This window comes from Labeo rohita, chromosome 6, assembly GCF_022985175.1.
Source record: "Labeo rohita strain BAU-BD-2019 chromosome 6, IGBB_LRoh.1.0, whole genome shotgun sequence".
In the NCBI taxonomy this organism is placed as follows: domain Eukaryota; kingdom Metazoa; phylum Chordata; class Actinopteri; order Cypriniformes; family Cyprinidae; genus Labeo; species Labeo rohita.
In genome coordinates, this window is record NC_066874.1 from 24,983,106 (window position 1) to 25,006,274 (window position 23,169).

At 37.7% G+C, this 23,169-nt stretch overlaps 1 protein-coding gene across 11 annotated transcripts in view; it reads left to right on the plus strand.

The window, feature by feature from the left end:
- itpr1a (inositol 1,4,5-trisphosphate receptor, type 1a) overlaps nt 1–23,169 on the plus strand; it is a 38,452-nt gene that overhangs the window by 6,995 nt on the left and 8,288 nt on the right. Inside the window, exons 5-46 of one of the 11 annotated variants that reach the window (XM_051112448.1) lie at nt 1,215–1,301; nt 1,418–1,576; nt 1,723–1,821; nt 3,570–3,653; nt 3,776–3,922; nt 4,015–4,110; nt 4,265–4,309; nt 4,512–4,666; nt 4,750–4,849; nt 4,936–5,096; nt 7,391–7,532; nt 7,625–7,783; nt 7,894–8,066; nt 8,360–8,479; nt 8,646–8,840; nt 8,912–9,163; nt 9,256–9,397; nt 9,537–9,684; nt 11,391–11,581; nt 11,703–11,829; nt 11,912–11,966; nt 12,047–12,212; nt 12,317–12,484; nt 12,595–12,663; nt 12,771–12,908; nt 12,981–13,106; nt 13,194–13,394; nt 13,488–13,603; nt 15,132–15,267; nt 15,401–15,526; nt 15,601–15,729; nt 15,817–15,937; nt 17,747–17,931; nt 18,127–18,275; nt 19,093–19,204; nt 19,548–19,583; nt 20,182–20,229; nt 20,448–20,573; nt 21,092–21,265; nt 21,779–21,971; nt 22,173–22,426; nt 22,955–23,155. In XM_051112448.1, coding sequence (XP_050968405.1) covers nt 1,215–1,301; nt 1,418–1,576; nt 1,723–1,821; nt 3,570–3,653; nt 3,776–3,922; nt 4,015–4,110; nt 4,265–4,309; nt 4,512–4,666; nt 4,750–4,849; nt 4,936–5,096; nt 7,391–7,532; nt 7,625–7,783; nt 7,894–8,066; nt 8,360–8,479; nt 8,646–8,840; nt 8,912–9,163; nt 9,256–9,397; nt 9,537–9,684; nt 11,391–11,581; nt 11,703–11,829; nt 11,912–11,966; nt 12,047–12,212; nt 12,317–12,484; nt 12,595–12,663; nt 12,771–12,908; nt 12,981–13,106; nt 13,194–13,394; nt 13,488–13,603; nt 15,132–15,267; nt 15,401–15,526; nt 15,601–15,729; nt 15,817–15,937; nt 17,747–17,931; nt 18,127–18,275; nt 19,093–19,204; nt 19,548–19,583; nt 20,182–20,229; nt 20,448–20,573; nt 21,092–21,265; nt 21,779–21,971; nt 22,173–22,426; nt 22,955–23,155 — 5,811 coding nt within the window. Of the gene's footprint in view, nt 1–1,214; nt 1,302–1,417; nt 1,577–1,722; nt 1,822–3,569; nt 3,654–3,775; nt 3,923–4,014; nt 4,111–4,264; nt 4,310–4,511; nt 4,667–4,749; nt 4,850–4,935; nt 5,097–7,390; nt 7,533–7,624; nt 7,784–7,893; nt 8,067–8,359; nt 8,480–8,645; nt 8,841–8,911; nt 9,164–9,255; nt 9,398–9,536; nt 9,685–11,390; nt 11,582–11,702; nt 11,830–11,911; nt 11,967–12,046; nt 12,213–12,316; nt 12,485–12,594; nt 12,664–12,770; nt 12,909–12,980; nt 13,107–13,193; nt 13,395–13,487; nt 13,604–15,131; nt 15,268–15,400; nt 15,527–15,600; nt 15,938–17,746; nt 17,932–18,126; nt 18,276–19,092; nt 19,205–19,547; nt 19,584–20,181; nt 20,230–20,447; nt 20,574–21,091; nt 21,266–21,778; nt 21,972–22,172; nt 22,427–22,954; nt 23,156–23,169 lie in introns of all 11 variants that reach the window. The other 10 variants (XM_051112452.1, XM_051112444.1, XM_051112445.1 and 7 more) reach the window with 10 other exon arrangements.

Genomic DNA, 23,169 nt, shown 5'->3' on the forward strand with positions numbered 1-23,169 from the left:
AAAATGAGATGGTGGTAGTGACAGATGTTTTGTTCCATATTGTGCTTAATGCGAGCTTGAAGTCTGTAAGAAAGGGATGAGGTTCACTTCCAGAATAAAAATTTCCTGACAGTTTACTCACCGCCATGTCATCCAAGTTGTTCATATCATTCTTTTTTCAGTAAAAAAGAAATTTAGGTTTTGAGGAAAACATTCCAGGATTTTTCTCCATATATCAGTTGAGGTCAAAAGTTTACATCCCCTTTCAGAATCTACAAAATGTTAATTATTTTACCAAAATAAGAGGGATCATACAAAATGCATGTTATTGTTTATTTAGTACTGACCTGAAGAAGATATTTCACATAAAAGATGTTTACATATAGTGCACAAGAGAAAATAATTGTTGAATTTATTAAAAAAAAATCCTTGGTCCCACAGATTCTTTGGTTTCCAGCATTTTTGGGTGTTTGAACCTTTTCCAACAATGACTTTATGATTTTGAGAGACTCATATGCAACTATTACAAAAGGTTAAAACACCCACTGATGCTCCAGAAGAAAAAGACACATGCATTAAGAGCTGGGGGTTGAAAACTTTTGAACAGAATGGAGATGTGTACATTTTTCTTATTTTGCCTAAATATCATATTTTTTTTATTTAGTACTGCACTTCAGAGATAGTTATATGTTTCCCAGAAGACAAAATTAGCTAAATTTACCCTGATCTTAAATTCAAAACGTTTTCACCCCCCGGCTGACCACATTAACCACATTTTCAAGATGATGTAAGACACTTATGTGATTGCTTGGCTAAATTAACAACCTGCTAGACTTTATGACTTCAGCCTGCAGTTGGTTCAGCCTCTGCTTATGACCTTATATATACATAGAATGCAGAAAAGTTGCTGACAAATAAAAAAAGATGTGCTTGTACATGAAAAAGATTGTGAAGAATGATTGTGATGCGCCATCTGAACAGTGTTACAAGACGTCTTTAAAGACAGCTAAGTTTATTTACTGCTCAACGGCCTTTTTTGGAGGACAGTTCAGCAATTTATCAACTGCTATAAAGCTCCCTCAGGTGTTCTCAAGAGCAATAGTTACTGCATCTGCTTACGTGGGGTTCTGGTGTTCATATGGGAAATGCAGGTTTGAGCCTGGCCTGCAACATGTCCAGATTGCAGTTTTCTTATTTTTCTCTCATTCTTTCATATCTCACTGTGCTTTCTTTAGCATGCTGCTGATTTAGAAAAGAAACAAAATGAATCGGAGAACAAAAAGCTTTTAGGAACAGTCATTCAGTATGGCAACGTCATCCAGGTAAATCACATGAGCACAAATATTACTTAGATAATTGTCTGTATAATATTGAACATTTAATATGTAGAATATTTAGCAGTCAAATTAATTGTGTAATCGTTCACACATATTTGCAGCTTCTCCATCTGAAGAGTAATAAGTATTTGACGGTAAATAAGCGCTTACCGGCTCTTCTTGAGAAGAATGCCATGCGTGTAACCCTGGATGCTGCAGGGAATGAAGGCTCGTGGTTCTACATCCAACCCTTCTATAAGCTCCGTTCCATTGGAGACAATGTGAGTACATCATCAACCTCTGCAAAACAGCCACTGTAATCTTGATTATTAATTTGATTTACTGTGTAGCCTTTCTTCTTGTACTTACATAAACACCCATTAAAGTTCCACTTGTTATGTTTTGTGTTTGTTAATGTGTTTTTCAGGTGGTCATTGGAGATAAGGTTGTGTTGAACCCTGTAAACGCCGGACAGCCGCTTCATGCCAGTAGCCATCAACTTGTTGATAATCCAGGGTGCAATGAAGTAAATTACACATATATACACATGGCTATGTCAATGGAATACTAGTTTATTGCATACTGTACAGTATATACTAGGGATGTAACAGTATTATCAATATCATGGTATTGCGATAGCAAAACTGTCTCGATATTATCGTGGTCACGTGACGATATGAAACACTAAGTCTTCCGGGCAAACAGTATCAGTACAAAAAGTATCAGGGCACAGTATCTGTCAAATTAACTAAAACCGAAACTTAATATGGCTTAATCCTTTCATCAAGTCTGGTTTCTCTTTGCATTTAAAAGCAAAGCACACACTTCATTCCGGTGTTTTCCGCACCTCAGAACAGCTCAGTTCACATTGAATGCAGTGAACTCATTTACTGCATGTGCTGCAAGTTTAGCGCGCGTTTGGGAATGCAACGGCCACCAGTTATGCTTTATTTTCGCAGCAGATGATTACAGCATTTCACTAAATTTGTAGTGAGACACATTTTTGTAAGCCTGTTTTCACTGAAGCTGGAGTTTTTCGTCAAAATAAAAGCTTAGAAGTGCAGTATGAATTGCTGACAGATGGTGGTTTAAATGGGTAACGTTACTGCAGTCAGAATTCTAAATATCTCTTTCAAGTGTACAAATCAGGGGAGAAGTATTGTATTTTCTGTAGAGTAGTGTGAAGCAAATATAATGTACCTATGAAATATTAATTTTCATTAATTTTACAGTGCAGTTGTTTTAAAATATATGGCTATTACTGCCATAGGAATAACAATAATATAAAATTGTTGTTATTATTATTATTTTCTAATTTGTTTGGCTTCCTAAAACACCAGTGTGAATGTAGTTTAGTCTGAAACAGTATACCACAAATAAAAAGAGGGCTGAGTCCCCTTTAAAGTTCTGGTACAAGTCAGTTGACTGACTGAAGTTTTTTAAGTTAAAAACATGGGTTGGAGATTTTAATTTTGAACTTTCAAAGTGCATTAGATAGAATAATTTAACTTTAACGTACAAAAAAAAAAAAAAAAAAAAAAAAAAAAAGTCTTCATTTGTCTTTTTTTTTTTTAAATATCGCAATAATTTCTTATTGTGGACTTCATATCGTGATATTATTGTATCAGGAGATTTTGTTATCATTACATCCCTAGTATATATATTACATACTGCCTACAATTTTTAAAAGTAGAATGTAATGATAAATGTTTCAATGAAGTATTTTGACAGCATCACATAAACAGTGCCACATGACCTCAATCCATTGCATGTTTAATTTGGTCATTGATTCAGTTATCTAAAAATAAAATGAATATTTTGTTTTTGAAATTCAATTTTGGACAAAAATGCCTTAAATCTTGACAGTCTGGGTTAAAGGGTTAGTTCACCCAAAAATGAAAATTACTCAATAATTACTCACCCTCATGTCGTTCCAAACCCGTAAGACCTTCATTCATTTTCAAAACACAAATTAAGATATTTTTAAAAAATCTGAGGACTTTCTGACCCTGCATAAACTGCAGCGCAACTGACACGTACAAGACCCAGAAAGGTAGTAAAGATATAGTTAAAAGAGTCCATGTGACATTAACGGTTCAACCGTAATTTTATGAAGGTCTTACGGTTTTGGAATGACATGAGTTCTAGTTTATTTTAATGCTCGTTTTATGCTATTTTAATTATTTTCAATCATCTTAAAGCCTCTTTGGAGGTTTGCTTAGGCTCCATAGGTTGAGAACCACTGCTGTATTCCATTATATTTTTCTCTCTCAGGTGAATTCAGTCAACTGCACCACCAGTTGGAAAATTGTTCTCTTCATGAAATGGAGCGACAACCAGGAGGTTGTCTTGAAAGGAGTATGTTTCACATCCACACTGCACAAGCAGTGACCTTCACATTTACTTTTTCTTTCCTTTTTAAGGCCTGTATTTGACTAGAATTAGTATTTATGACTTTTTAATGAAGTACATTTTATCAGGGTGATGTGGTGAGGCTGTTCCATGCGGAGCAGGAGAAGTTTCTGACATGCGACGAACACCGGAAAAAGCAGTATGTCTTTTTACGTACCACTGGGCGCCAGTCTGCAACCTCTGCCACTAGTAGTAAAGCACTCTGGGAAGTAGAGGTAAGTTAAGGACTTAACTTTGCGAAATTGAACAGGTGTATGTGTTATACTGTCGATTTGGGAACCTAAACAGATGCATGGATGCTTTTCAGGTGGTTCAGCATGATCCCTGCAGAGGCGGAGCCGGCTACTGGAACAGTCTTTTTAGGTTCAAACACCTGGCCACCGGCCATTACCTCGCTGCAGAGGTTAGACTGATATGCTACCCGGAATAAGAATTCACACACAAACGCACATGCAGATACATCATAGTGTGTCTATTTAGAGAGCTTGGTGTTAGCAAGAGCAGAGTACATAATTTGCTACTTTTATCTCTAATTGTTCTCACCTTATTGTGATTAGGTAAATCCAGACTATGAAGAAGAATGCCTGGAGACCCGTTCCTCTGTGAGTGTGTGCTTGAGAGCGTGTGTGGCTGCGTGTGTGTGTGCTTCTCCCCTTTAATCTGAGCTTTTAATGAATTCATAGTGTGAGGCATTTGAGGGTCTCTTTATCTTATCGCTCTTATTTCAACACACATTAGCTTAGCCAAAACTTGTCAGTTTAAGTGAACGCCGACTGAGCCGTTGATCAATTGTTTCTCTCGCAGCTGGATTCGGAGCATGAAGTAATGCGAGCACGTGCACGTAATCCTCAGGACAAGGTTATGTACACGCTGGTGTCCGTTCCTGATGGGAATGACATATCGTCGATCTTTGAGCTTGACCCCACTACTCTGAGAGGCGGAGACTCGCTTGTGCCAAGGTACTGCGAGATTGTGACTTCTTTTGACTCCTGATTAAGTACATGTGTATTAAATGTGCTGTATTTTGGATTGCGCTTGTCAGAAACTCATACGTGAGGCTCAGGCATCTCTGCACCAATACATGGGTCCACAGCACCAACCAGCCAATAGATAAAGAGGAAGAGAAACCGGTCATGCTCAGAGTGAGTGAGTTTCTGTATGTGTATGACTAGCATTGGTTTATGGACCCTCTGAAGTGTGTCTCCTTTACTCTATATTTGTGTCTCAGATAGGAACGTCTCCTCTGAAGGAAGATAAAGAGGCTTTTGCTATAGTGCCAGTTTCTCCAGCTGAGGTTCGCGATCTGGATTTTGCTAATGATGCTAGTAAAGTCTTAGCTTCCATTGCAGCCAAACTGGAGAAGGGTACCATCACACAGAATGAGAGGAGGTAGAGGTCGATGTGTACATCTGTCCATCCATCCATCCATCCATCTGTCTATACATTCAGTTATCCATCCAACAATCCTTTTGTCCCTTTGCCTGTCTATCTTTCCTTCACCCATTATGACCCATCAGTCTGTCTGTCCTTCTATCGTTTAATCATTTATTCATCACTTTTCACTGTCCTTTTCCTTCAGCCATCCAGTCATCCATTCATTCATCCACCCATCTATTCATCTGTCTGTCTATCTGTCTCTTTTCCTTCAACCATCCAGTCATCCATTCATCCACCCACCCATCCGTCCATCCACTCATTTATTCATCTGCCTGTCCATCTGTCTCTTTTCTTTCAACCATCCAGTCATCCATTCATCCATCCATCCATCAATCCATACATGCACCTATTAATCTGTCTGTCCATCTGTCTCTTTTCCTTCGACCAATGAGTCATCCATTCATCCGTCCATCTATCCAACCATCCATCCTTCCATCCATTTCTTCATTTGTCTGTCCAATTGTCTCTTTTCCTTAAACCATTCGGTCATCCATCCGTCTGTCCATCTGTCTCTATTTCTACAACCATCCAGTCATCCATTCATCCATTCATCCATCCATCTGTCTGTCCATCTGTCTCTATTTCTACAACCTTCCAGTCATCCATTCATCCATTCATCCATCCATCTATCAATCTTTTCATCTGTCTGTCCATCTCTCTTTTCCTTAAACCATTCAGTCATCCATCAATCTATCCATCCATCCATCCGTCTGTCCATCTGTCTCTATTTCTACAACCATCCAGTCATCCATTCATCCATCAATCTATTCATCTGTCTGTCCATCTCTCTTTTCCTTAAACCATTCAGTCATCCATCTATCTGTCCATCCATCCATCAATCTATTCATCTGTCTCTTTTCCTTAAACCATTCAGTCATCCATCCATTGGTCCATTCGTCGGTCCATCTGTCTCTTTTCTGGTCATACATTCATCTGTTCATCTGTCTGTCCCTTTTGCTTAAACATCCATCCATCCATCCATCCATCCATCCATCTATCCATCTTCCTTTCGTTCTTTCTTTTAAAACATTTATTCATCTTTTCATTCATTCATTCATTCATTCTTCTGTCCATATGACCTTTTTCCATCCATCCATTTCCACATCTGTTTGTTTTTTTCTTCTTTTATTATCTATCCATTAATTTATCCATCCATCAGTATTTTCATCCATCAATCCATCCATCTGTCTGTCCTTTCTTCCTTCAGTTCTTTCTTCGTTCCATCCACCCATCCATCAATCCATCTATTCATCCACCTATCCATCTATTTATCTGTCCTTCTTTCCTTCAACCATCTAGCTATCCATTCATTCAGTCATCAGGCGCTGTATTCGTCCTTTCATTCTCTTTTCAACCATTTATTAATCTTTCTATTTATCCTTCCATTTCACGTTTTTTTACATTCATATTCCTGTCTTTCTATACTTCTTTTGTTCATCTGTTTCTCTACTTTTCATTCATGATTTCATCCATCTATTCAACTGTCGTCTGATCATCTGTGATTTATTTCCATTTTTCTTTCATTTCCTTGCATTTCTGCTTTGTAATGTTTTTAACCAATCCATATTTATGCTAATTCTTTGAAGGGAACCCGGGTATTAAGACTTGTATGGCTTAATATAATGTAAATGATGAATTTAAGTTATAAATAAAATTACTGACAGATGTAGTAGAAAACCCATGAAAGACTTACGTTATTTAAAAAATCAGTGGTTGCACTTGTTGAGCTACTGGCACTCCCTGTTGTCATTTTTAGTGAAACACAACTTAGAAAATAAAATACTGATACAATGCCACATTGTGCTGCTTTTGGTTGTAATTTTAAGTCTAAGCGCAACAAGAGAAGCGATGTAAGTCTTCACTGCTTTCTTAGCGATAAGAAGAGGAGAAAAGAATGGGAAGATGCCTCTGGACGAATAAAACTTTCTAAAGACCCACATCTTTGTTCTTTCCACTTTTAGTAGAAAGCAGCTACTAAATGAGCTTACCAAATTGTGTTGCAGTAAAAATAGCAACAGGTAGTGCCAGTAGCTCCCAGAGTGCAACCATTTGACGTAATCAAAATAATGGTGTCCCCTCCATAGTTGAAAATATGTATAAAACTATGTGGGTTTTCTACTGCATATTTCAATAAGAGAAATCATTTAAGTTATATTAAGCCATACAAGTCTTATTACCCAGAGTTGCTTTTAAATCTTTTTACACTTAAAAAAAACACACAACTCCCAATCACTCTCTTACACAAGGTCAGTGACAAAGCTGCTGGAGGATCTGGTATATTTCGTAGTGGACATTCCCAGCAGTGCTCAGGATGTGCTGGAGATCACAGTCAACAAACCTAACAGAGAGCGACAGAAACTCATGAGAGAGCAGAACATACTCAAACAGGTGCTTATTATATCACGTCTTAGGTTCAGTTTTAAAACATCTCACTGACATTTAAATGACCGTTTAATTTATCTTGTGCTGTGACGGACCAGATATTCAAGCTGCTGCAGGCCCCATTCACCGATAGTGGGGACGGCCCTATGTTGCGACTGGAAGAGCTCGCAGACCAACGTCACGCACCCTTTCGTCACATCTGTCGGCTCTGCTACAGAGTCCTGCGTCACTCACAGCAAGACTATCGCAAAAATCAGGTAGACTAAACTAATTGTAAAGCTATTGGTACTACAAAATACAGTCACAACCTTTTATACTACATGCACTATGTGCAATATTTTCTCATTCTCTGACTTTTTGTCTCTAGGAGTACATAGCAAAGCAGTTCCGCTTCATGCAGAAGCAGATAGGATATGATGTGCTTGCTGAAGACACTATCACAGCCCTGCTGCACAACAACAGAAAGCTTCTAGAGAAACACATCACTGCAGCCGAGATAGACACCTTCGTCAGCCTGGTCCGCAAGAACAGAGAGCCCAGGTGTGTGAAAACATATCTGCATTAATGTTCTTGGTCATTTACAGCCCAGGTGTGCGAAAATATATCTGCATAAATGTTCTTGGTCATTTACATTTATTCATTTAGCAGACCCTTTCATCTAAAGCTACAAACAAAAGATAAATGTTAGAATGAAAGTGATTCATCTTAAGTTCAAACTAGTACAGAGATGCTGGTGAGACTAAACGGTAGTAAAAAATATAAGTACGATCAAATTGATAAATTTATGATAGTTTTCACATGTTATCCTGAATTCTTTGTTCTTGTTTTTCTAGATTTCTGGACTACTTGTCAGATCTGTGTGTGTCAATGAATAAATCCATCCCTGTCACACAAGAACTCATTTGTAATGCTGTGCTGGACCCAGCCAATGCAGACATCCTCATCGAAACCAAGTACAGCCCCTACACTGACTATTATTCTGTGACATGATTGATGGCAAATCAGAACATCCCATCAACACTGATTCAAATGCATGAAGCGTTAAAAATAGTTAGCCCATGTCTAGACGTCTGTGGGTGTATTATTGAGTGAATGTGTGTGTGTGTGTTTGTGTGTCAGGCTTGTGTTGTCACGGTTTGAGGTGGCGGGAGCAGTGCTTGGCGAGAGCGCAGAGGAGGAAGAGGAGGATGAGGAGGAGGTATGGTTGTTCTGGAAGGACAGTAGAGGAGAGATGAAGAGTAAAAGCATCAGAGAGCTTGCACAGGACGCCAAAGATGGACACTCGGAGGACCAGGAAGTTATTAATTATTACAGGTATGCACACACACAAGCCTACTTTTTTGACAAATGGATGCAGAAGTGTAATAGTAACGTCTTTTTGTCAGGTATCAGCTGAACTTGTTTGCACGAATGTGTCTGGATCGGCAATACCTGGCCATTAATAAGATATCAGCCCAACTGGATGTGGATCTGATCCTGCGTTGCATGTCAGATGAAGACTTGCCGTTTGACCTCAGAGCCTCATTCTGCCGCATGATGCTGCACATGCATGTAGACCGTGACCCTCAGGAGCAGGTTACCCCAGTCAAATATGCTCGGCTGTGGTCTGAAATCCCTTCACAAATTGCTATTGACGAGTAAGTGGTTCACAAAAAACAGCGCACAGTGATAAACCCTTCAAGTGAGTGGTCTGTCCATCAAGATTTGTTGTTTTTCTGTTTCTGACCAGTTATGATAACGACGGGACATCACGTGATGAGGTGAAGGAGCGTTTTTCGCAGACAATGGAGTTTGTTGAGAATTATCTACGTGATGTTGTGTGCCAGAGTTTCCCGTTTTCAGACAAGGAGAAAAACAAGCTCACTTTTGAGGTATGTTACTTCATATCTCAAGCTCATTATAGATTGCGCTGTATTAAAAAACATCAATATTTGTCTGGCACAGTTAACAATGTACGTTTTTTGTTTTTTTTACATTTTTTAACACTCTTTTCCACTGTCTGTTCTATAGGTGGTAAACCTGGCAAGGAACCTTATATATTTTGGCTTCTATAACTTCAGTGATCTGCTAAGGTTGACCAAAATCCTGCTAGCCATCCTGGACTGTGTCCATATCAGCACTCCCTTTCCCATCAAGCTGCCTGGAGAACGTGGCAAAGGTCCGAAACACAACTACCTATGGACTCAAAAAAAAAAAAAAGTTATGACTTTTTCCAATAGAATTGCAAGATATAAACTTTCAATTGTGAGTTATAAAGTCAGAATTGCAAGATATAAACACAACTGCGAGTTATAAAATCAGAATGGCGAGATATAAACTCGCAGTTGCGAGTTATAAAGTCAGAATTGTGAGATATTAACTCGCAATTCTGATTTTTTCTCAGAATTAAATGATATAAACTTGTGATTGTGAATTATAAAGTCAGAATTGCGAGACAAAACTCACAACTGCAAATTATAAAGTCAGAATTGCATGATAGAAACTCACATTTCAGATTTTTTTCTCAGAATTGCATGATATAAACTTACAGTTGTGAGTTATAAAGTAAGAATTGCGAGACAAAACTCCCAATTGCGAGTTATAAAGTCAGAATTGCATGATAGAAACTCACAATTCTGATTTTTTTTTCTCAGAACTGCATGATATAAACTTGTAGTTGCGAATTATAAAGTCAGAATAGTGCGATTTAAACTCACAATTGCGAGCTATAAAGTCAGAACTATGAGATATTAACTCAAAATTCAGATTTTTTTCTTAGAATTGCATGATATAAACTTGCAATTCCAAATTATAAAGTCAGAATTGCAAGGCAAAACTCACAATTGCAAGTTATAAAGTCAGAATTGCGAGATAGAAACTCACAATTCTAACTTTTTTCTCAGGATTGTGTAATACAAACTTGCAATTCTGATTTTTTTTTCTCTGAATTGAGATATAAAAACAATTGTGAGTTATAAAATCCAAATTGCGAGATATAAACTCGCAATTGTGAGTTAAAAAGTCATAATTGTGAGATATAAACTCATAATTGTGAGAAATAAAGTCAGAATTGCATGATTAAAACTTTTCTTGCAAATGCGAGCTTGTATCTCGCAGTTATTACTTTTTTTCTCACAACTGTGTTATAAAGTCAAATTCTGAGGGGGGAAAGACTGATTTATTATCAGAATTGTGAGTTCTTACAATTCTGACTTAACTCGCAAATACGTGTTTATTTTTCATAGTTTGGAGAAAAATGTAAGAATTGTGATTTTGAAATTGTACGAAAAAATGTCACGCTTACCTTTTTTTTATTTTTCATTCAGTAGTGGAACAATTGCAGGTTACCTTGTTTTACAGTGTAGATTAAAAAGTTTTCATTTCAAGTAAATCACACTTCTGAAAAATTAGGGTGACCATACGTGCCATTTTTCCTGGACATGTCCTGGCCAGGATGTCTGTATTGCCTAAAATATCCATGTTTGCACTGCGCAGTTTGATCGTTGTACAAAATCTAAGTACCGTGAGAGCTATAGAGAGCAGAGCAGATGGCTCCTTATGCTTTCGAATCGCTCTCAAGGTACTTTGATGTCATACAACGATCGGTCTGCGCAGCACTTAATACACTTACTATGTATGCGTATTTGTATCGCTTTAGCTGCTCTGTAGATTTTACTTTCTCACGCGCCACGACTGGTCAATTATGTACAATGCCTGCATGTTATTGGTCAAGCTACTTTTGCTCATTACATTCAGCAAGTTTGAAAACAGGAAAACAATGCCGAAGCCTGGATATTTTAGGCAATATAGAAACCCTGGCCAGAAAGTGTCCCCAAAAATGGCATGTATAGTCAAAAACTGCTGTCTTTTCTGATGTCTCTGTAGGAAGTAATGTGATGCGGTCCATCCATGGAGTGGGAGAGCTGATGACACAGGTGGTGTTGAGGGGTGGGGGATTTTTGCCAGTCTCCAACCTCAGCCCTCCCGACAGAGATGAAGTTAAAGCCCAGAGTGAACCTCAGAAACAAGACATACTGGTTATGGACACCAAACTCAAGATCATTGAGATCCTACAGGTGTTAAAACACATCTTAGTCCATAATTGAAAAATTCATGACCTGAATGCCAAGAAAACGCCAAACTAGTTGTGTATAAGTTCAAAAAATATTTATTCATGCTCTTCTTTTCTTCATGTAGTTCATTTTAAATGTCCGGTTGGACTACAGGATCTCCTGCCTGCTCTGTATCTTTAAAACAGAGTTTGACGAAAGCAACTCTCAAACAGAGCCGTCCGTAAACCAGGATTCTCCTGCCAGTGTTCAAGGTGAAATGAGCAAATGTGTGTTTTGTGTCAGTATCAGCTGATATAGGAAAAATGTTGTCTGAATGACCACTGTCTTTGTTAGGAGCGCTGGACTTTGAACACATTGAAGAGCAAGCGGAGGGGATTTTTGGAGGAAGGTAAGAAGATGGTGCTCATTGATAATTTGTCTTATGTTTGTGTGCTGCACATGTGTGAATCTGTGTGTTTGTGTATCTAGTGAAGAAAACACCCCACTAGATCTAGATGATCACGGTGGCCGGACGTTTCTGAGGGTCTTGCTGCACCTGACCATGCATGACTATCCTCCACTGGTATCACGGGCACTTCACCTCCTTTTCCGACACTTTAGCCAGCGGCAGGAAGTCTTACAGGCCTTTAAGCAGGTATTCATCTGTCTATCCATCTATTTTTTTATTTATTCATCCATGTCAGTATTCATTCTTACTTTTCTTTCTATTAGTAGTAATAGGCAATTTATTTATTTTAGGTTCAGCTCCTGGTGACTAGTCAGGATGTGGACAATTACAAGCAGATCAAGTCAGATTTGGACCAGCTGAGGTCTATAGTGGAGAAATCAGAGCTGTGGGTGTATAAGAGACAGGGGTCAGACTCTGGACTGGACGCTGGGGAGGTCACCACTGAAGCCCACCACAAGGTCAGGATGTTGTTATCGGTTCATAGCTGACTTAAAAAAATACTACATAATTTCATTTTTCTGAAACCTAGGGAATTATATTATGATTGGATATTTTTCTGCTCTAACAGGGTGTCGTCAACTCAGACAAACCCAAAGTGGAGAGTACCAGCAGCTCAAACTACAGAGTTGTGAAGGAGGTGGATTGTGTCTATGTTTTATGGAGTTTGTAGGTTTTGACAAGCAAGTAGGATGTTCTGTGAAGTGTGTCTTGTGTTTTAAAGTAGTGTTATATTTGTGTGTGTAGATCCTGCTGAGGCTGAGCAAACTGTGTGTTTTGGAGGGCATCTCTGGCAAGAAGAATAAGAAACAGCAGCAGCGGCTCCTCAGAAACATGGGAGCTCACAGTGTGGTCCTGGAACTGTTGCAGATCCCTTATGAGAAGGTGCGTATGAGCCGTTGTGGAACTGAAAGGGCTAATGTTCATGTGTTTTCATGTGTGTTTGTTGCATTTTAGGGGGAGGATGTTCAGATGCAAGAGATTATGACTTTAGCTCATCAGTTCCTTCAAAACTTTTGTGCCGGAAATCAACAGAACCAGGCACTTCTTCACAAACACATTAACCTGTTCCTCAACCCTGGGGTGAGAGCATGCATAAATAAACACACAAATGCACTGTGCATTTCAATTGTTTATTGTCTAATCCTGTCTCTGGCTTTCTGTTTTTAGATTTTAGAGGCGGTGACCATGCAGCATATCTTCATGAATAATTTCCAGTTGTGTAGTGAGATAAACGAGCGGGTAGTGCAGCACTTTGTGCATTGCATTGAGACGCACGGACGCAGTGTCCACTACCTCAAGTTCCTCCAGACCATCGTCAAGGCTGAGAACAAGTTCATCAAGAAATGTCAAGACATCGTCATGGCTGAGGTCTGTGGGCCAGACAAACAATTTCTGAGATGAATCTTTCTACTTTTCTGACCTGTTTTCCTCAGACTGGTGAAATTATTTGTGTGTATTTAGTTGGTGACAGCAGGTGAGGATGTGCTGGTGTTCTATAATGACCGGGCATCGTTTCAGTCATTGGTTCAAATGATGCGTCTTGAGAGGGAACGACTCGATGAGAGCAGTGCACTCAGGTATAGAGGTTTATTGTCGCTGTCCCCATAAAAATGCAAATATATATTAAAAATACAAATAGAATATATACTGCAATATAACATAATTAGGATTTTACATTATTTAATATATAATTGAATATATAATTATATTAAATAGTTATAATTATTATATATAATATAATTTACATTGTGTCTAGTCAAATTAAATTATTTTTAATATAAATATCTAAATAATTAAATATAAAATTACAAAATATAGATTATACATAGTAGTGCCCTGTCTCCATTTCTAAATGTGAACCATATTTTAAAAATCCAAATACTATAAATAACATTTTATTTAGTAAAATGTTTTTTTTTTTTTACATTGTATACATTTTGTGTGTGTGCTAGCATGTTGCTAATCCTGTTTCTAGTATGATTAGCATGCATCTAGGTTGATTAGCATGGTTTAGCATGAGTAGCATCTTTTTAGCGTGAATAGCATATTTATAGTGTTTCTCTCATAATTAGCATGTTTTAGTATATTGATAGCATGTTACTAACATGTTGCTAGCTTGTTTCTAACATATTGCTAATTCATGATTTATCATGTTGTTAACATGTTTTTAGCATGATTAGCACATTTCTAGTATGTTTCTAGCATGATTAACATGATATTAACGTGTTGTTAGAATTATTAGCATGTTTTAGCATTATTAGCATATTGCTAGCATGTTACTAATATATTATCATGTTATTAGCATGCTGCTAACATGTTTATAGCATGAGTAACATGTGAACATGTTTTAACATGATTATCATGTTGCTAACATGTTTTAGCATGATTAGACATGTTGTTAGCATGATTAGCATATTATTAACATGTTTCTAGCATGATTAGCATATTTCTATTATGTTTCTAGCATGATTAACATGTTGTTAACGTGTTGTTAACATTATTAACATGTTTTAACGTAACTAGCATGTTTTACCATGTTGCTATGATTACCATGATTAACATGTTGTTTGCATGTTGCTAACATGATTATCATGTTACTAGCATGCTGCTAACATGTTTATAGCATAATTAACATGTTTTTAACACGATAAGCATGTTGTTACCCTGTTTTTAGCATGATTAATATGTTTTTAACATGTTGTTAGCATGATTAGCATGTTAGCATGTTTCTGGCATGAATAGCATGTTGTTAGCACGATTTAGCATGTTGTCTTAGTCCTTAAGCTTTGCTAGTGATAGCTTAAACACTCTGTAAGTCTTACTGTACAAAAGTTTTGACCCCCTCAATGAAAGTCTATGGGACTCTTTTGTAGTTTTTATCGTACATTTATTGTGTGTGTGTTTATATAATTGACATTTTTTCTTATATTTCTTTATTCTTATATGTGTAATCCTATGTTATGTATGTTACACAGGGGTGGTAATAGCATTTATTATTAATGTTTTACAAAATCATACAAGTTTGTAAATGTATTTTCTTTGAGCTTTTTCCTTTTAAATGTTTGCCATTATGGGTATTGGATTTAGTTTCATTGACTCTTGCAGGTATCATATTCACTTAGTGGAGTTGTTGGCTGTGTGCACTGAAGGGAAGAACGTCTACACTGAGATCAAATGCAACTCCCTGCTCCCCCTCGACGATATTGTACGTGTCGTCACTCACGAGGACTGCATCCCTGAGGTGTGTACGCCAGGGGAATAAAGCCCAAAAGTGTTTGTCTTTGATGAAAGTGTTAAATATTTTTAGATTTAGGTTGTTAAAAAATCATTTGTATGCAACTTTATAGTATGTGAACATAATACTTTGTATGTAGGTGAAGATTGCCTATGTGAATTTCCTGAATCACTGCTATGTGGATACCGAGGTTGAGATGAAGGAAATCTACACCAGCAATCACATGTGGAAACTTTTTGATGATTTCCTGGTGGACATCTGCAGAGTAAGACAGAAATACTCACAGATATACTCGCAATATGGCCTCGATGTTCAGACATTAAACGTGGCTTCCTGTAGGTGTGCAATAACACGAGCGACCGTAAGCACGCTGACACAGTTCTGGAGCGCTACGTTACTGAGACCATCATGAGCATTGTCACCACCTTTTTCAGCTCACCATTCTCAGACCAGAGCACAAGTTTGCAGGTAACACAGTGTCTTCCGGCAGCCCAGTACACCTCAGCATTATTTTGTATATTCTGTAGATGTGACATCTCTCTCTCTGTTTCTCAGACACGGCAGCCAGTGTTTGTGCAGCTGCTGCAGGGAGTTTTCCGTGTGTATCACTGCAATTGGCTGCTCCCGAGTCAGAAGGGCAATGTGGAAGCTTGCATCAAAGTGCTGAGTGACGTGGGTAAGAGCATCATTTCCACCAGCTGTTTTTAACTGTCATAATATCAGCTTCGGTTGTGTAATAGTATTGAATTGTGTAATTGTATTGAAAAGTGGTTCATGATTAGAATTGTGTTTCTAGCACGATAAGCTTGTTTCCAGCATGATTAACGTGTTGTTAACATGTTGTTAGCAAGTTTTTAGCATGATTCTCATGTTGCTGGTGTTTCTACCATGATTAGTGTGATTCTAGTACATTTTAGTATGATTACCACATTGCTAGCATGTTTTAACATGATTAGCATGTTGATAGGATGTTACTATGCTATGTTTCTAGCATAATTAGCATGTTGTTAGCATGTTTTCAGCATGATTCTCGTGTTGCCAGTGTTTCTAGCATGATTAGTGTGATTCTAGTGTGTTTTAGTATGATTACCACATCGTTAGCATGTTTTAACATGATTAGCATGTTAATAAGATGTTACTATGGTATGTTTCTAGCATTATTCGCATGTTGTTAGCATGTTTTAGTAGGATTGGCATGTTTTAACTTGTTTGTAACATGATTAGCATGCTGTTAACATGTTTCAAACATGATAAAAATGCCGCCAGCATGTTAGCATCTTTCTAGAATAATTTGCATGTTGTTAGCATGTTTAGCAAGATTAACATCTTTTAATATGATCATGTTGTTAACATGTTTCTAGCATGATTAGCAAAGTTGATACCCTGTTTTAGCATGTTTTAGCATGATAAGCATGTTGTTAGCATCTTCTAGAATAGTTTGCATGTTGTAAGCATGTTCAGCATGATTAGCACATTATTAGCATGTTTTAACATGATTAGCATGTTTCTAACATGTTTTAGCATGATTAGCATCTTCTAACATGATCATCATGTTGTTAGCATATTTCTAGCATGATAAGTAAATTGATACCATGTTTTAACATGTTTTAGCATGATTAGAATCTTGTTAAAATGTTTTTAGTGTGTTATTAGTCTTTTTTAAGCACAATTACCATGTTGTTACATGTTAAACATGCTAACAGTTTAACACGTTTTCTAGTCTTTTTTTTAGCATGATTAACACATTTTTAGCATGTTTCTAGCACAATTACCATGTTGCTAACATGTTTTTGCATGTTGTTGGCAAATTTGAGCATGATTAGCGTGTTGATAGCATTTTCTCTAGAATAATCGATTTGCGAATTTGCATGTTTCTAGCATAATTAGTCTGTTTTTAGCATGATTAGCATGTTGCTAGACTCTTTCTAGCATGATTTCTTGTATTTGTAACGTTTATAGCATGACTAGCATGTTGCTAGCATGTTTTTAACATTATTGGCATGTTGTTACCATTGTTAACATGTAGTTAGCAAGTTTTTAGCATGATTAGCATATTGCTAGCATGTTTATAGTGCGTTCCTAGCCTTTTTTAAGCACAATTACCATGTTGTTACATGTTGAACATGCTATTTGTTTAACATGATTAGCATGTTGTTGGCATGTTGTAGCATGATTAACATGTTGCTAGTATGTTTTTAACATGTTGTTAGCATGATTAGCACATTGCTAACATGTTTTAGTATGTTGCTAACATGAGTTAGCATGGTGTTCAGGATAGTCATTAAGCTTTGCTAGTGATAGACGGGTTAAGCACACTGTAAGTCTTACTGTACAAATTGTAGATCAGTAAATTGGCATTTTCAAGCCAACATAATAAATGTTTTCATATCGATTTCGATGTGTGTGTTAAAGCTCATTGCTTGTTTTTCATGTGTAAATGCATAACCCTAAATGTATGTGTTTTGATCTGTTTATTATTGTGCAGCTAAAGGCAGAGCCATAGCCATTCCTGTGGATTTGGACTGTCAGGTGAATAATCTGTTTATGAAATCCAACAACATAGTGCAGAAGACAGCCCTCAGCTGGAGACAATCCGTCCGTAATGCCACACGACGAGATTCTGTTATGACCACCTCCCGAGACTACCGCAACATTATTGAAAGGCTCCAGGTGAGTGATATTGCCTCTGTCTTCTAAACCTAATGAAAGAGAGCTATGATATCATGTTAGTAATCATCCATCTCTCTCCTATAGTTCCTCTCATTAAACATGCATTTAATTGTTTTGCCTCAGTGCCTTACTTTGTTAGGGTGTGTGGTGAACGTGTGCTTGTGCATGTGTATGTGTGTGTATGTGTGTCTGTAGGATATAGTGTCTGCGCTGGAGGAGCGGTTGAGGCCTCTGGTTCAGGCTGAGCTGTCTGTATTGGTGGACGTACTCCATCGTCCAGAACTGCTGTTCCCAGAGCACACCGAAGCCCATCGCAAGTGTGAGAGTGGAGGCTTCATCTGCAAGTATGATGAACTCTTTTGGTCTCAAAAATAACCCTGCATTGTCTTTAATCTAATAATATATAACACTGTAATAAAATACTGTATCACTTATTATAACTTAAAGGGATAGTTCACCCAAAAATTTAAATTTTGTCATTAATTACTCCCCCCTTATGTCATTCTAAACTTGTAAAACCTTTGTTCATCAAGGTCCTTACCACCTTTCTGGGCCTTGAATGTGTCAGTTGCATTGCTATATGTGACCCTGGATTGCAAAACCAGTCATAAGGGTCATATTTTTCAAAATTGAGATTTATACACACATGAAAGCTGCTAAATAAGCTTTCCATTGATGTATGGTTTGTTAGGATATGACAATATTTGGCCGAGATACAACTATTTAAAAATCAGGAATCTGAGGGTGCAAAAAATTGCCTTTTAAAGTTCTTCAAATAATGTTCTTAACAATGTATATGACTAATCAAAAATTAGTTTTCATACATTTACATTTCACCTAATTTCCTAATGATTTTTGCCATAAAAGAAAATTCAATAATTTTGACCCATACAAAAACCTCAGTGACTTAAGACTGGTTTTGTGGTCCAGGGTCACATATATGCATGGTCAAAAAGCTCTCAGCTCTCATCAAAAATATCTTAATTTCTGTTCTGAAGATGAACAAAGGTCTTACTGGTTTGGAACGAGTGAGTAATTAATGACAGAATTTGTATTTTTGGGTGAACTGTCCCCTTAATACTTATTAATGATGCAATATTATATTGTCATTCCTTATATGTTTAAATTACACTAGCTTACTTTTATCTGCTTTTTGTCCAGGTTGATAAAACACACCAAGCAACTTCTAGAGGAAAATGAGGAGAGGCTTTGTATCAAAGTTCTGCAGACACTCAGAGAGATGATGACCAAAGACAGAGGATATGGAGAGAAGGTATTTACCACAAAAACATAAAGAGATTGAGTGTTTTAGCTGTGGTCACAAAAAAAATCCTTAAGGTAGAACAGAGATATGATAGCAAAACATCTTAAGTAAAGTGTTGTGAGAGGCTGATGGCATTGTCCTCTACACATACTGTCTTCATTTGTAGTGTCTGCATGTTTTCTCTTAATCACAAATGCAAGTCCCGTAATAGCACCTTTGCTTAAGTTTGAGTTGATGATCACATTTCCTCTGTAATGTCTTCCTGTTAACGCTCATATCACTAATAGTTACTGGCTTAATTTGAAGTATGTCCACTCTTTCATTAACCCCGTCCTTCACTCCTCTTTTTCAGCTACTGGGATTTGATGATGAGATGGATGTCACTGAGGTTGTCCTCTTTTTGTCATTCATCCCATCTTCCCCTTGTATATTTATCTTCTTTTTATCTGCTTTCTTCTTCCATCCTGCAGAATCGAAATATAAAATATGACCTAAGCTCTACCTTAAATTCCTGTTTCAATAAGAAATACACACCATTTTCTGGTGTTTTAATAGTTTTGCTCATACAAAATGATGTTATGATAAAATCTGTGATTGTTCTGAAAGATTAAGGAACAATCGTTCCATCTTAATATTTAGAAATTATTTGGGTAATAACTGAACATTTGGAGAGTTTGTATATTAACTGGTATGTTACAGACCTTTTATTCTGACCATAATATTCTCATTTTGTATGTAATCTGTCCACTTACATTTCTGTTTTTTAAACATTCTATTCTATTTAATCCTAATATAACTCATAAATCACTTCTGTGGCGTAACTAACTAGTTCACTATGAGCTGACCACATAATTTGCCATTTTTGTCCAATGATATTATATTATTATAACACCAAGCATGCTAGCATAGAGCTGGAGATTGTTGCATGATGATACTCTACTAACTCTGTGTTAGTGTTCTGTTGTCCACTCTGCTCACTCACTCAGGTGGTGGATGTGAGTCTGCCACCCAAACAGCTGGAGGATCGGAGGAGGGTAGGTCACTAACTTCACCTAACCCTGCTCTCCAACCACTTATCTGTACATCTCAGCTGCCCTGGATCAACAATAACTATTCCTTTAGTGATACATATTGTTCCAAAGAATACTGCTTTACAGCCATGGGGTGCACAAGCCAAAACAACAATGGCAAAAAAAGTCCAAAAATAAGAAGCACATTGAAACACACTTTCTCATACACACTCTCAACACAGGGGGAGGCACTTCGGCAGCTGCTCGTCAATCGTTACTATGGCTTCAGGAGTGGTGGGCGGAGAGACAGTCTGACCGCCTTCAGTAACTCCGCCCTGACACCTGTAGGACCAATCAAGAGCCAGCCAGGTGGGTTAATTTTTCATTGTAGCTTCTGGGAATGTTTGTGATATAATTAGGGTGCGAGCACCGAGGTACGAGGACCCTATTGGATTGCAAGGTTTTTTCTTCTCCAAAATGATACGCATTTTTGAGGGCTTAAACATGCTCGAAAACTCATGAAACTTTGCACACGCGCCAGAAGTGATGAAAATTTACATCTGATAGCGCCACCTATAAAATTTCAACGAAGTGCCACTCCAGCTCTGTTTCACATACATGTACGAAATTGGGTAGACACATGTAACACACTAACACCTACAAAAAAGTCTCAAGGTACGAAGTCCGAAACCCAACAGGAAGTCTGTTATTTTGAATTTTCTCTGCAAGTTTTGTGCCATCTGAAGTTTGGGACATATAAATGACTTTGACATATTCCTCCTATATTTATCACTTTAAATGCATATTGCTCGCCGTTCACTGTTTTCCTTTCAACACTGCTTGTAGCTTTAATTTAACATTTGTTTTTGTGTTTGTATGCCTTCAGGGGGGTTTGAGCAGGGCTGAGATGTCATTGATGGAGGTGCAGTGCCATCTAGACCGTGAAGGAGCATCTGACCTTGTCATCGATCTTATTATGAATGCTACCAGTGACCGTGTCTTCCACGAAAGCATCCTGTTGGCCATTGCACTGTTGGAGGGCGGGAACACCATCATACAGGTCAGAAAGGCCTGTCAGTGAAATAATTCACTGTTGTGTTATTTAAAGGCATAGTTCACACAGAAATTAAAATGCTGTCATTAATTACTCACCCTCATGTCATTTCAAACCCGAAAGACCTTAGTTCATCTTCAGAACACAAATTAAGATAATAATAATAACTTTATTTAATAATGTATTCAATTCCGGAAATAAATTGTTGAATAAAGTCATTATTTTTGTTTTCTTTCCACACAAAAAGTATTCTCGTAGCTTCATAAAATTAAGGTTGAACCACTGATGTCACATGGACTATTTTATCGATGTCCTTACTGGGCCTTGAATGTAGTAGCTGTGTTGCTGTCCATGCAGAGTCAGAAAGCTCTCGGATTAAAAATACATTAATTTGTGTCTGAAGATGAACAAATGTCTTAAAAATCATACTGACCCCAAATTCCTGAACATTTGAAGTTCCTAAGAGAACATATAAACATAATGATCGTTGCTGATGTTTGCATTCTTATCTTGTTGCAGCATTCATTTTTCAAACGTTTAACAGAAGACAAAAATTCCGAGAAGTTTTTCAGGGTGTTCTATGATAGAATGAAAGCAGCTCAGTTGGAGATCAAAGCCACAGTTACTGTGAACACCAGTGACCTGGGCAACAAGCGGCGTGATGACAACACTCCAGACAAAGATACCCCACAGCGCCGGAGAGGTTCGGGTAGTCAGTACTTTATGTCTCATCTCATATTATTTTTCTTTACAATAGATATTCCTTGTTTTTTTGTTTTCTCATGTAGTGATATTCATGGTTTAATGTCCAAATACTTGAGATCACTGCGTTATGTTATAAAGTTTGATATATTATTATATGAGAAGATATGTCGGATTATAAATAAGAAATAATCTTTTTCTGCCTTTCCAGAAAAAAATTCAGGTGTCATGGTGACTGATGATACCCGTGAGCAGCTGTTGGAGGCATCTGCTGTGACTAAGAAGGCCTACGGTTCATATCGACGAGATGCTGATCCTGAGGAGGCTTTTGGTACTGCTGATGGGGACAAAGGGGGTGGAGATAAAGGAACAGAGCAAGGCGAGATGAGCTCTGTCATTCTCATCATGCAACCAATCCTGCGCTTCCTACAGCTGCTGTGTGAGAACCATAATCGAGACTTGCAGGTGTGTGTGTGATTGTCTGCCTCTCATTTTGTCACCTTTATAGCTTTTTTTTGTCATTCTAGCCTGATTTGTAATTCACTTTCCGACCTGAGCCTGAAGTAAGTCAACTGTTTTTGGGTTTGATTTTAGGTTGGGTCACAAACTTTAACAGTTATCAGTATTGTGGCGTATCATACAGTCTTTCACCTTGTTTTTCAACGCGTAAGCCTATGGACGAGACTTCCGGTTCATTAGCCAATGTAGGGAAATAACGAGAAGAACAACAAAGTGCAGGAAACAGTAAAACTGTTTGCACTACAAACCAGTGTGTTCGTAATTAAGATAATACATTAAAATAACATGGAGAGACACACCAGTTTGCAATATCAAGCAGCAAAAAGAGCTGTTTTGTACAGCTAAAAATAGCTGGAAGCAAATGACACCAAAAGCTAGACCCATAAAATTTACAAATGGCCGTGCCCACTCTTACAAGAAAAAAATAAGGTGGATGTATCATGTATGATTAGAACTTTCTCTCTTTTCCTGCAGAATTTTCTGCGCTGTCAGAACAACAAGAACAACTATAACCTGGTATGTGAGACCCTGCAGTTCCTGGACTGTATCTGTGGAAGCACAACAGGAGGCCTGGGGCTGTTAGGGCTATATATCAACCAGCATAATGTGGCTCTCATTAATCAGACTGTAGAGAGTCTCACTGAATACTGTCAAGGGCCCTGTCATGATAACCAGGCAAGTACACAAGT